Source organism: Natrix helvetica (genome assembly GCF_964273705.1).
Source record: "Natrix helvetica genome assembly, chromosome: 1".
Classification (NCBI taxonomy): domain Eukaryota; kingdom Metazoa; phylum Chordata; class Lepidosauria; order Squamata; family Natricidae; genus Natrix; species Natrix helvetica.
Genome location: NC_138548.1, coordinates 77,499,287 through 77,510,672, shown reverse-complemented (window position 1 = coordinate 77,510,672; position 11,386 = coordinate 77,499,287). Strand labels below are relative to the sequence as shown.

General features: G+C 42.5%; 1 protein-coding gene across 3 annotated transcripts in view; it reads left to right on the top strand.

Annotated features, from left to right (window-relative positions):
* The window catches only part of ZFYVE26 (zinc finger FYVE-type containing 26), a 53,765-nt gene that overhangs the window by 21,368 nt on the left and 21,011 nt on the right, over positions 1-11,386 (top strand). For all 3 annotated transcript variants that reach the window (XM_081955184.1, XM_081955185.1, XM_081955183.1), the window contains 6 exons: positions 2,694-3,433; positions 5,651-5,847; positions 8,487-8,591; positions 9,578-9,700; positions 10,728-10,904; positions 11,022-11,268. In XM_081955184.1, coding sequence (XP_081811310.1) covers positions 2,694-3,433; positions 5,651-5,847; positions 8,487-8,591; positions 9,578-9,700; positions 10,728-10,904; positions 11,022-11,268 — 1,589 coding nt within the window. The remainder of the gene's footprint in view (positions 1-2,693; positions 3,434-5,650; positions 5,848-8,486; positions 8,592-9,577; positions 9,701-10,727; positions 10,905-11,021; positions 11,269-11,386) is intronic.

Below are 11,386 nucleotides of genomic sequence, written 5' to 3'. Positions count from 1 at the left end.
GAGGGCTCTGCATCAGAGGCAGAGATGGGGCCAGAGCCGTCTGACAGTTGACTTCGGAGTCAGACATCAGTGAGGCAGACAAACAGCTAGAGTTTGTTCCCAGTGTGCGCAAAGTTGCCAGATGAAGGGAACAGCTAAAGAACAGGAGTCGATTTAGGAGTAAGGCCACAGGTGGATGGTGAAAGGATCCTCCCAAAGGGAATAAAAGAGGAGTGAAAGGTGAGGGGTGTCTGCAGGAGACAATTAGTTCATTCCTGCATTCTTGCCAAGTATTGCGGGGTTTGAAAGATATCGGCCTGGTCACTCTCCAAGCCTGATAAAGGTCGGTGATTGTGTACTATCTTGAAAGACTGTGGGAGAGGAAAGACTTTGCTGGAGAGAAATTCACTGCAAATCAGGGGTGGGTTCCTGCCGGTTCTAACCAGTTCGGTAGAAGAGGTTCCACAAATCTATCGTGCCGTTTAGAACCGGTTCCAGCACCTGCCTGCCCCCTTGCTCCCTCCCCCCGCCCGTCCGGTTGCCGCTCGCTCGCTCCAAGGCGCCCGTCCGCACCATGCGAAAGAGCTGTCTGATACTCCATCACTCACTCACTCGCTCTTTCACCCTCCCGGGCCACCCCAGTGCCGCTCTGGCTACCTCCGTCCATCTGCGCCCGGCAGCTGCAGCGATGTCATCAAGACGAAGCGGGAGCGAAGGGGCCTTGGTGCTTGATCCTCCATCGCTCGCTCGCTCTTTTGCCCGCCCGGGCTGCCTCGGCAGAAGTCCTTTGCTGGCAGCCAGTCCTCCTCTCTCTGGACTTGCGGGGCGACGGGCGGTAGTTTGTGCAGCCAGCGCCTAGGAGGTAAGTTCCCGCCGCCGTCCTCACCCCCGCACCCGTGCTTGCTGGCGGCCAGGCATCTTAGGCAAGTCTGAGGACCCTGCAAAGGTCTTGTGAGGTCCCCGAACTTGCCAAAGACTCCAGCCGTGCCGTGTAAGCTCCCGTCGCCATCCCCATGCCCGTGCTTGCTGGTGGGCCTGCGCTATAAGCGAGCCCGGGATCCTTGCAAGGCTGCAAAATGTCACCGGACTCACTTATAGTGCAGGGCCGTGGCAGGCCGCTCCAGCTGGCCTGCCCCCCCCCCGCCCCGCACTTAGTTGCAGCTTACTTACCTCCTCGGAGTCGGCAGGCAGCAATAGAGAGCCAAGCAGGAAAAAAGGTAAGTGGGTTTAGATAGGGCTGTTAGAGGCGGGTGGGGCAATTGGTGAGCCAGCCAATCAATGAACAGTGGGCGGGGCAAGTGTGGTACGGACAGGCGGGGGGAGTGAGCGAGCGGTGGCTGGATGGGTGGGCGGAGGGAATGAGGGGGCGGGGCAGGTGCTGGAACTGGTTCTAAACGGCACGGTAGATTTGTGGAACCTCTTCTACCGAACTGGTTAGAACCGGCAGAAACCCACCCCTACTGGCATCTGACTTGTATTTATAACAATTGCAGCATCCTGTGGTCACATGATCGCCATTTATGATCTTCCCAGGGGGCTTCTGACAAGCAAAGGGAATGGAAAAAGCTGGATTCACATAATAGCCATGTGATTCACTTAACAACTGTTAAAGTGGCAAAAAGTTGTAGAATTGGATGCGACTCAGTTAATGACTGCATTGCTTAGCAATCCGATCCCAATTTGTGGTCATAAATCAAGGATTACTGTAACTTTGTTTTAACTGTTCTAAACATTAATGTGATTTTCCTGTATGGGATCTGGACAAAGTAATTTACACATGTCCTAGTACATAATCCTCAAATGTAGAATTGAGACTAAAGTCACTCTCTTATTTGGAGATAATGTTATATGCTATGATAAAAGATAAAATATTTTTCAAAGTCTATTTTTGTATACTAGATAAAGTAGGGATTATAGCAGAGAATATCAGATGAGCTTCTTAATTAATATAAATTATTTATAGCACAAAATCTTCTGAAATAATCTTTGTGACATAGTGAAAACAAGCATAATAAAAAGATACATTTCTGCATGATCCCCTCTCTGATCTGTCAGTCTTTGATATAGAAGTACTTATCACTAAGATGGGAAATGCTAAAATCATATTATTGCACACACATATTGTGTTCTATAATTTATTGTATTAAACCTGAGGAGCTGGGGGAGATCACGAATAAATAAATCAGCACTGCATCTGTTCTAGGTTGTAGGATTAATTAATTGTGTTTAAAAATTTTCAATATTTAATTTTTTCCCCACCTGAAACAAGATGATAAATATGTACATTTTTTCCCCAAATCCACTTGTAACAGTTGCGGAGTATGTCTTTAGAGCTTAATGTGATTTTTTTTTAAAGAAATCCTGTTTTTAAAAGATTGAAGGAATATTTTTTTAAGTAAAATAAAAAAATCTATGACAAAATCCCAAGAGATCCTGGTGTTCCAGTTAAATTATGATTAATCACAGACAGTTTGACTACCTTTCCACTATTTATTCAATCATCATGTGTTTAGATGCTTAATTATTATTTGGAGGTGTTTGATAATGTATTTGGTGACGTATACTCATCCATAACCATTTTTCTATTTGTGTAATGAGAGAGAGAGAGAGGGAGGGAGGGAGGGAGGAAGGGAGAGAGAGAGAGAAAGAGAGAGAGAGAGAGAGAGAGCATAATATAAGTCCAAATTTATTTTTATGTGTTCTCAAATCTGCAGGTTGTCTTTGCTGCTAGCTAAAGAAGAACTGAACTTAAATGTACAGCAAGTCATCATCAACTATTGCTGTAAGGCACTGCCTCTCTGCACCAACATGCAAAGCAACCAGACTAGATCCCTTTTGACAAACATCAGTAGCCTAGCACATTTGCACGCCTATCATTGTCTGCCAGATATTGAGGTTCCAGTGCATAATCCAGCCATGGAGTCTGAGAACACCTCCAACAATCCCCTCTCTCCTCTGCCTGATCTTAACCAACACTCACTCACCGCTTCCACCCTCAATTTTCTAAAATCCCAGTCAAAACTCATAGCTACCCTGGCTTGTCTTACTGCCTTAAAAGTGCAAAAGCCACTCAAACAGAGTTTATCGTGGATTGAATTCCGAGGGAAAAGAGAAGCACCTTTGTCTATGGATCAGATTTCCAAAGAGTGTGAAATATTGTTAAAGGAATTTCCCTTCCTAGAAAGTTTCCTTCTTACTATGTTCGAGCCTCTACAGGATCCTCAGGATAAAGGAATCATTTTGGCTAGCGAGCTTTGTGGACAGTCTCATATCTCGTTGCTTTTCCTGGGATTGCATTCCTCCATGGCTGTTGAAGTGCTAATGGAGACCTTTGAACAAGCTCTCACGGCCAGGGATTGGTCCAGGGCCCTCAAAATCTTGGATTTCTACAGCCAGGATATGCAAGAGCTGGTCACTGTACGGGATGCTGTATTGAGTTGTGCCACAGCTGATGGTAAAAATCTATACTCTTTCTGCAAATAATGGTGTTTTGGACATGAAGTTGCAAATGAGTGATTTAAGCTTCTAGCTTTTGAGGGAAAATGCATTAGCAATAGCACTTAGACTTATATACCGCTTCATAGTGCTTTTACAGCCCTCTCTAAGCGTTTTACAGAGTCAACATATTGTCCCCAACAATCTGGGTCCTCCTTTCACCCACCTCGGAAGGATAGAAGGCTGATTCAACCTTGAGCCAGTGAGATTTGAACTGCCAAACTGCAGCTAGCAGTCAGCTGAAGTAGCCTATAGTGCTGCAGTCTAACCACTGTGCCCACTTAGGCTCTGTATTCATTCAGCCATAAAATCTAGCAACGGGCTCATCCTCTATCAGATGATCTGGTTGAGGTGGAGAGCAGAAGATAAAAGAGATATGAAAATAAATTCCTTCGTTATGCAGGATCGAATCTGGGTCGGTCACCGGGACCAGAGGTTTTGTCTTCCGAGCTTTCAGACTCATTTTGGAGCTCAACCTCAGGGAACATCTGTCCAGCAGGGTTTGTCTGCTAGAGAGTTGTTCCCCAGAGGATGGGCTCCAGCGCAAGTTCGAAAGCTTGGAAGACAAAACTCATGATTACGGTGACCGGTCCAGATTGGATCCTACAACATGTATAATTGCCTTCAATAATACAATAATACAATACAATAGCAGAGTTGGAAGGGACCTTGGAGGTCTTATAGTCCAACCCCCTGCCTAGGCAGGAAACCCTATACCACTTCAGACAAACGGCTATCCAACATCTTCTTAAAGACTTCCAGTGTTGGGGCATTCACAACTTCTGGAGGCAAGCTGTTCCACTGATTAATTGTTCTAACTGTCAGGAAGTTTCTCCTCAGTTCTAAGTTGCTTCTCTCCTTGATTAGTTTCCACCCATTGCTTCTTGTTCTACCCTCAGGTGCCTTGGAGAATAGTTTAACTCCCTCTTCTTTGTGGCAACCCCTGAGATATTGGAATACTGCTATGATGTCTCCCCTAGTCCTTCTTTCTATTAAACTAGACATACCCAGTTCCTGCAACCGTTCTTCATATGTTTTAGTCTCCAGTCCCCTAATCATCTTTGTTGCTCTTCTCTGCACTCTTTCTAGAGTCTCCACATCTTTTTTACATCGTGGCGACCAGAACTGAATGCAGTATTCCAAGTGTGGCCTTACCAAGGCATTATAAAGTGGTATTAACACTTCACGTGATCTTGATTCTATCCCTCTGTTGATGCAGCCTAGAACTGTGTTGGCTTTTTTGGCAGCTGCTGCACACTGCTGGCTCATACTTAAATGGCTGTCCCCTAGGACTCCAAGATCCCTCTCACAGTTACTACTATTGAGCACGGTACCACCTATACTGTACCTGTGCATTCCGTTTTTGTTGCCTAAATGTAGAACCTTACTCTTTTCACCAATGAATTTCATTTTATTAGATAGTACCCAATGTTCAAGTTTGTCAAGATCCTTCAGTTATTTCTGTTTTATAAAAAGAGAGAGGCATTCTGCTGTTAATGAAGTGGGAAGCTACAATTGATCATATATTTTGCATTGGGGACCCAGGTGAAATCTCTGGCATTTTCAGGTACAATTAGGAAAGAAATCTTTAGGAGTAGAGATGTTAGTTCCTGCATCCAAAACTAAACTCATGAGCAAGTGGTTTGTGTAAGAAAGTTTGCTATGTTCCTAATCATTGTTAGGCCTCAATTGAAGAATTGAGGCCTTTGAACTATGGTGCTGGAGAAGACTCCTGCGAGTCCCTTGGACTGCAAGGCAATGAAACTGGTCAGTTCTAGAAGAGATCAACCCTGACTGCTCTTTAGAAGGCCAGATCCTGAAGAGGAAACTCAAATACTTTGGCCACCTAATGAGAAGGAAGGACTCACTGGAGAAGAGCCTAATGCTGGGAACGATGGAGGGTAAAAGAAGAAGAGGATGACAGAGAATGAGGTGGCTGGATGGAGTCACTGAAGCAGTAGGCGTGAGCTTAAATGGACTCCAGAGGATGGTAGAGGACAGGAAGGCCTGGAAGAACATTGTCCATGGGGTTGCGATAGGTCGGACACGACTTCTCAATTAACAACAACAATCTTAGTTATCACTTTCTTAGTACTAGGTTTATCATTACAAGGTTTATCCCTCATAGCTAAAATGCACTGAGTGCTTCTGTCTTTGAAAAATGCCTCCTTTTCAGGTGAGAACGGATGGCAGTACCTGTTTCCAGTGAGAGATGCCGTGCTGAGGAGCAGATTGGCCCTTCGGTGTCTGGATACATGGCCTCTGGATGCCTGTCTGGAAATATTAGATTATTGTGCCTGTGACCCCGAAGTAACTGAAGAACTCAAATTTGATCTTCAGAGCAAAATCAAGGAGCTTCAAGTTTATCAAAAGGTATGGAGGCATCACATTTGGGATAGAGTACTCCTCTTGAGTTCCTCTTGCTGAATGTGGAAATAACATTTTTTGTGTGCATCAAATCTTCGGTTTTGGGAAACATGCCTGTTCCTGGCACTTGTTCCATTTTTAGGATGAAAGTGGAAAATACTTAAGGCATCTATTTGTTTGTTGGGTGTAAACTATCTAGAGCCTGTGGAGAAAAGGTGGTTCAGTAAATATCTCAAGTAAAATTACCAACAAGCTGAAGAGAGTTAATAAAATGTTCCTTGATTTTCATAAAAAGGAGAATGGTTATTTAGCACTTCAGTAGGAAAGAAAAAAAGACAGAATAGGTATGTTTTCAGAGTACACATTCATTAACTAATTTTGATGTAATTGATAAATAATAGCCAAGGATAAACATACAGTTTTTCAACCAAATTCCTTATATCAATATGCTGAATAAACATTATAATCTTAAATGAACTGGGTTTGACCAAGGAGAGATTATGGTGGCTGGATCAAGTTATCAGCTCCACTAGCATTTACTTCAGAGTAATTCTTCAATGCTATATAGTTACTAGTACTCTCTATACAAACTGCTTGCTTCCTATTGAACGGAAAACTTATTAGCTAAGCTCTCTCCACAAGGTCTGTGTTGGTATATTTATGCATGTCTGCCTCTTTTCTCTAAGAGTTCAAAGTGGTGTCATAACACCATAACAGGACACCACTGAAACTCTCCTCCCATTTTCCTCACAACAGCAATCCTGTGAGGTTGGCTAGGTTGTGTGAGAGTGACTGACTGTATTAAGTCAAGTGATTGGAAGTTATTACTTCAGTACTTAAATGTATTATTGGCCAGAATGCCAATTTCTAATGTGTATGTACCGCTCCTAATGCATCTTTCAATAAGTTATTTTCTTGAACACTGAAGTACCGTAAGATGCAATTTCTTTGTTTTCCATATTAGCTTTAAGGATAGTAGAAATTACTCGGTTATTACTTGATAGGCTGCCTGGGTTTTCTGCAAATAAAAATGTGTATTATGTAGTACAATCTTGGTATTCTCTATTGTGAGAGCACATAGAAAGTATGTGAAACATACTGTAAAACAGTTTTCTAAAAAAGATGCATAACCTTTTTAATTTTTTCTATTTTTACTTTTTAAAAAAAAAAAAAATCCAGCTTGAAAAGATTAGAATTTACCATTTATGAGGATGGGGGTTTTTTCAGTGAAGGGGACAGGTAACAGTTCCACTATTCTCTCTTCATTTTCTTATCTCCCTTTTTCTTAGAGTCAGGTTTAGTTTATATACGTATGTATGGATGGAAAATGCAGTATGCACCGATGGTGCGATTAGAAAAATCCTAGTAATAATCCTAGTAATAACTACAGTGTTTCTGTTTATGAAAGGTTGCTCACTTCTAATTTAGAATTATTCCTGAAAAAAATAAAAATTTGAGCCTAAATGCCTATTTGTGGAAAGACAATAACCACTCACCAGGAAAGATTATGTAGATAAAATGGACAAATGATCCCAAGATTACAGCAACATATACAACTTTATTAAATAGCAGAAGAAGCATATTCACACAGGGGAACTCTCATCACATTTGCCATGACAGACTGGCAGGAGAGGCACTTCATCATAATGTCTGTAACTCTGGATTTTTTAGTATCCACGTTAATAGTACTCCTCTCCCTCCTCTCCACTCTCAGTATCTGTAGCCAGGATACAGTGCCAAGGCAATTGATCATGAGGCTGAGATCTGTGAATTCATATGAGTAACAGCATGTAGGTTGGAATGAGAGGTACCGTATTTTTCGGAGTATAAGACGCACCGGAGTATAAGATGCACCAAGGGTTTGAAGAGACAAATTTAAAAAAAACGTTTTTGCGCTCTGCACACTTCCCAAAAGCAGCCCGTTTTCACAAAAATGGGCTCATTCCCCCCCCCCCCAAATGGCATGAATAGCCCTTAGAAGGCTTGTAGAGTGCTCGGGAGGGGGGGTGAAAGGGCCAAAAGTGAGCAAAAAACGGCCTGTTTTTTCGCAAAACAGGCCTGTTTTTTGTCACAAAAAAGGCATTAGGAAGCTTATAGAGTGCTCCTGGGTCCTGGGGGGGGGGGCAAAATTGAGCAAAAAACGGGCCATTTTTTGCTCATTTCTGCCCTCCCCAGCCCTCAGGAGCTCTCTGAAAGCCTCCTACGAGCTATGTACGGCCATTTTGGTGAAGGGGGTGGGGTTTCAGGAGGCAAAAAATGCTGTATTCAGTGTATAAGACGCACCCAGATTTTCAGCCTCTTTTTTGAGGGGAAAAAGGTGCGTCTTATACTCTGAAAAATACAGTACCTTCTGCTTCCCAAAATTCATGTCATAAATCTACTGATGGGAAGAGGAAGCTGGTTACCTGGTTAAGGGAGAGTGAAGGGTTAATTGCATTGAAAGAGTGGAAAGGTTATTTGCATTGAAAGGGAGAGAATGGAGGCTCCTTATCTCATGCGCCTAAGAGCTCTGGAGGTAGCAGCGCTTAGAAGAAGCTGTAAGTGGAGACTAACTTAACTAGTAAAGACGTTCAGGTACTGGCCAGCCCTGTAGAATAATTTTTGTAACGGTGCCTGTTCAGTTTTGTTTGGTTTTATTTTCTCAGATTCTTAGACTACAGGCTGTCCACTTCTGGCATGACTGGCAGGATCTAAAGAGGACAAGCACAGAAGATCCGCAGTCCATTGTGGCAATGGTTTTAGAAGCAAAGGTAGGACATTTGCAGCAGTGTTTCATATTTTTCTCCTTGAGGCTAGTTCCCATGTATTTTCTGTCCAGAAATAATAATTCCATTTGGTTGAGCATCCTTTTCTTTACTGTGGTCAGCCGTTTCTAAAAGGTAAAACACAGAGCTTTTTCTTTAATCCATGCAACTGTAATTCTGTAGTAGAAAAGAACTAAGGAAGTAGTTTGGTGTAGTGGTTTAAATGCACTAGGCTAGAAACTGGGAGACCATGAATTATAGTCCTGCCTTGGGCACAAAGTCATCTGGGTAATTTTCGGCCAGTCATTCTATCTTAGCCTTGAGAAGAAAATAATGGAAAGCCAATTTCAAGAAAACCTGGCAAGGAAACTGCAGGGACCTAACCAAGGAGCAGAGACTCTGACCTTTACCATGATTTTTGCTTAACAATTAGAGAAAGAACATCATTCTATATCCAGTTGGGTTGGTCTGCATGCTGTTTTGGAATAGGAAGTCCCATCAGGTACAACTGAAGGGCAGAAGCCTGGGGAAGGCCATTTGTAGAATAAATGGATAGCCTTGCCAAACGCTTTTGTTTTTAAACTTTTCAATTTACAGTCTCTAAGTGCTCTTCATAGGGATGTGGTGGCTTAGTGGCTAAGACGCTGAGCTTGTCAATCAGAAGGGTCTGCAGTTCAGCGGTTCAAATCCCTAGTGCCGCGTAACAGAGTGAGTTCCTGTTACTTGTCCCAGCTTCTGCCAACCTAGCAGTTTGAAAGTACGTAAAAATGCAAGTAGGAAAAATAGGAACGACCTTTGGTAGGAAGGTAACAGCGTTCCATGCGCCTTTGGCATTTAGTCATGCCGGCCACATGACCACAGAGACATCTTCAGACAGCGCTGACTCTTCAGCTTTAAAACGGAGATAAGCACCGCCCCCTAGAGTCGTGAACGATTAGCACATATGTGCGAGGGGAACCTTTAACTTGAAGTGCTCTTTATTTTTATTGCAGGATTATGAATTATGTGAAGAATGGGGCCGCTTGTATTCTATCCCAAGGGATCATTTGATCAGCCTTCACCAGGAACACCTCCTTCATTTGTTGGAAATAGGAGATATGGAAAAGGCTCTCCAGGTAACTGGTCTCTCAGGTATTCCAGGATTCTTTCTTTTGTGCCAAAAAAGGACACGTGCTTCTAAGATTGGGTACTACTTTGTTTTTTCCTTCAAAGGCCAAAATGTTTGACTTTGGGTATGGAGTAGGATGAGGTTGCTGCAGTGCTGCCCTGAGACGTTGAGCGATTTGTAAATATTTCATTAGGAAAGCAAAATATTGAGCTAATTTTCAGAGCGATGAATCTCAGAGATAAAAGTTTGTGACAGTGATTATGAACTTGTAGTGCAATAGACAGAGAGAAATGCAACAGTTAGGGCTATGATATTTCCATATGGCACTATGAAATGCGCTAGATGACCAGTCACAACAGTTATTGACAATAACTATCCTTAGTTTTACTATGCGTATTTTGGCATGTGTCCTTAGAAAGAATTGCGGAATCGGTTAAATAATAATAGATGCAGAAATGTTTTAGTCCATGACCCGTGTGTTTGTGCATGCACATGCGTGTGTGTGTCTGTGTGTGTGAGAGAGAGAGAGAAAGTCAATTTTGTTAGACTCCCTTTGTATATACATTATTTTACAAAGAAGCTTTGTAAAAGCTTGAATGTGCATTAAGTGTTTTGAGTTTGCAGCATAACTCTTAACAGAATATGTATGCAGGAAGGTGAAAGAATTTGCTTCAAGTAGTTCTGACATGGTGAAGCAAACTGATTAAGGCAGAAATTATTGTCTAAATTGTGAAAGACTTTGAAAAGTGTTTGCCTTAGAAAGGCAGAAGGTAGGCCTGACTAGGCAGCACAATATATTGAGTTGGAATAGAATAGTATAGAATAGACAGAGTTGGAAGGGACCTTGGAGGTCTTCTAGTCCAACCCCCTGCTTAGGCAGGAAACCCTACACCATTTCAGGTAAATGGTTATCCAACATCTTCTTAAAATGTTCCACAACTTCTGAAGGCAAGTTGTTCCACTGATTAATTGTTCTAACTAATACAATCCATTAAAATCTATATAAAGTGTATATGTATGTAAATTTTTTGCAGCTCTTGCAAAGGATAGATGATCCAGATATTCAGTTTGTCATAAGTGAACGGTGTCTTGATAAATATCCTAGCTTAGCAGCTTCTCATTTCCTTGCGGATTATCTCACAACATACTTCAACCAGCACCTGACAGTTATGCGCCAGAATGAAATTCAAGCTCTTTACGTGGGATCCAAGGTAAGTAGCAGAGACGATTTCAAGAACTAGCTGCAAGACTGTTGTTTTCTACTCTTGAGTTGCAAGTTCTTTTCTCAGTAGGTCAAGATACTGTATTCCTTTCTCTCCTTTTTCAAGGTACTGCTGACTCTTCCTGAGCCTTCTCGATCTAACTATTCCCACCTCTCCTGCAAGCCTCTGCTCATGCTGGAACAGTTATTGATGAACATGAAAGTGGATTGGGCAGCTGTGGCTGTGCAGATGTTGCACCAGCTCTTGGTTGGTCAGAAGATAGGCTTCAGCACAGGAGACATTGATGCATTGCTATCCAGCTATGCTGGGAAAGCTCTTGACTTTCCATTTTCTCTAAGAGAGAAGAGATCAGGTGACTATGTTTTGAAAATCTCCCATCGGTGATGGTGAAAAAACCATGGTTTTTTTGGCTCCACCGGAAAACCACAGATAGCTTTTCAGTCTATCATAAAATATTTTCAGAACGGTTA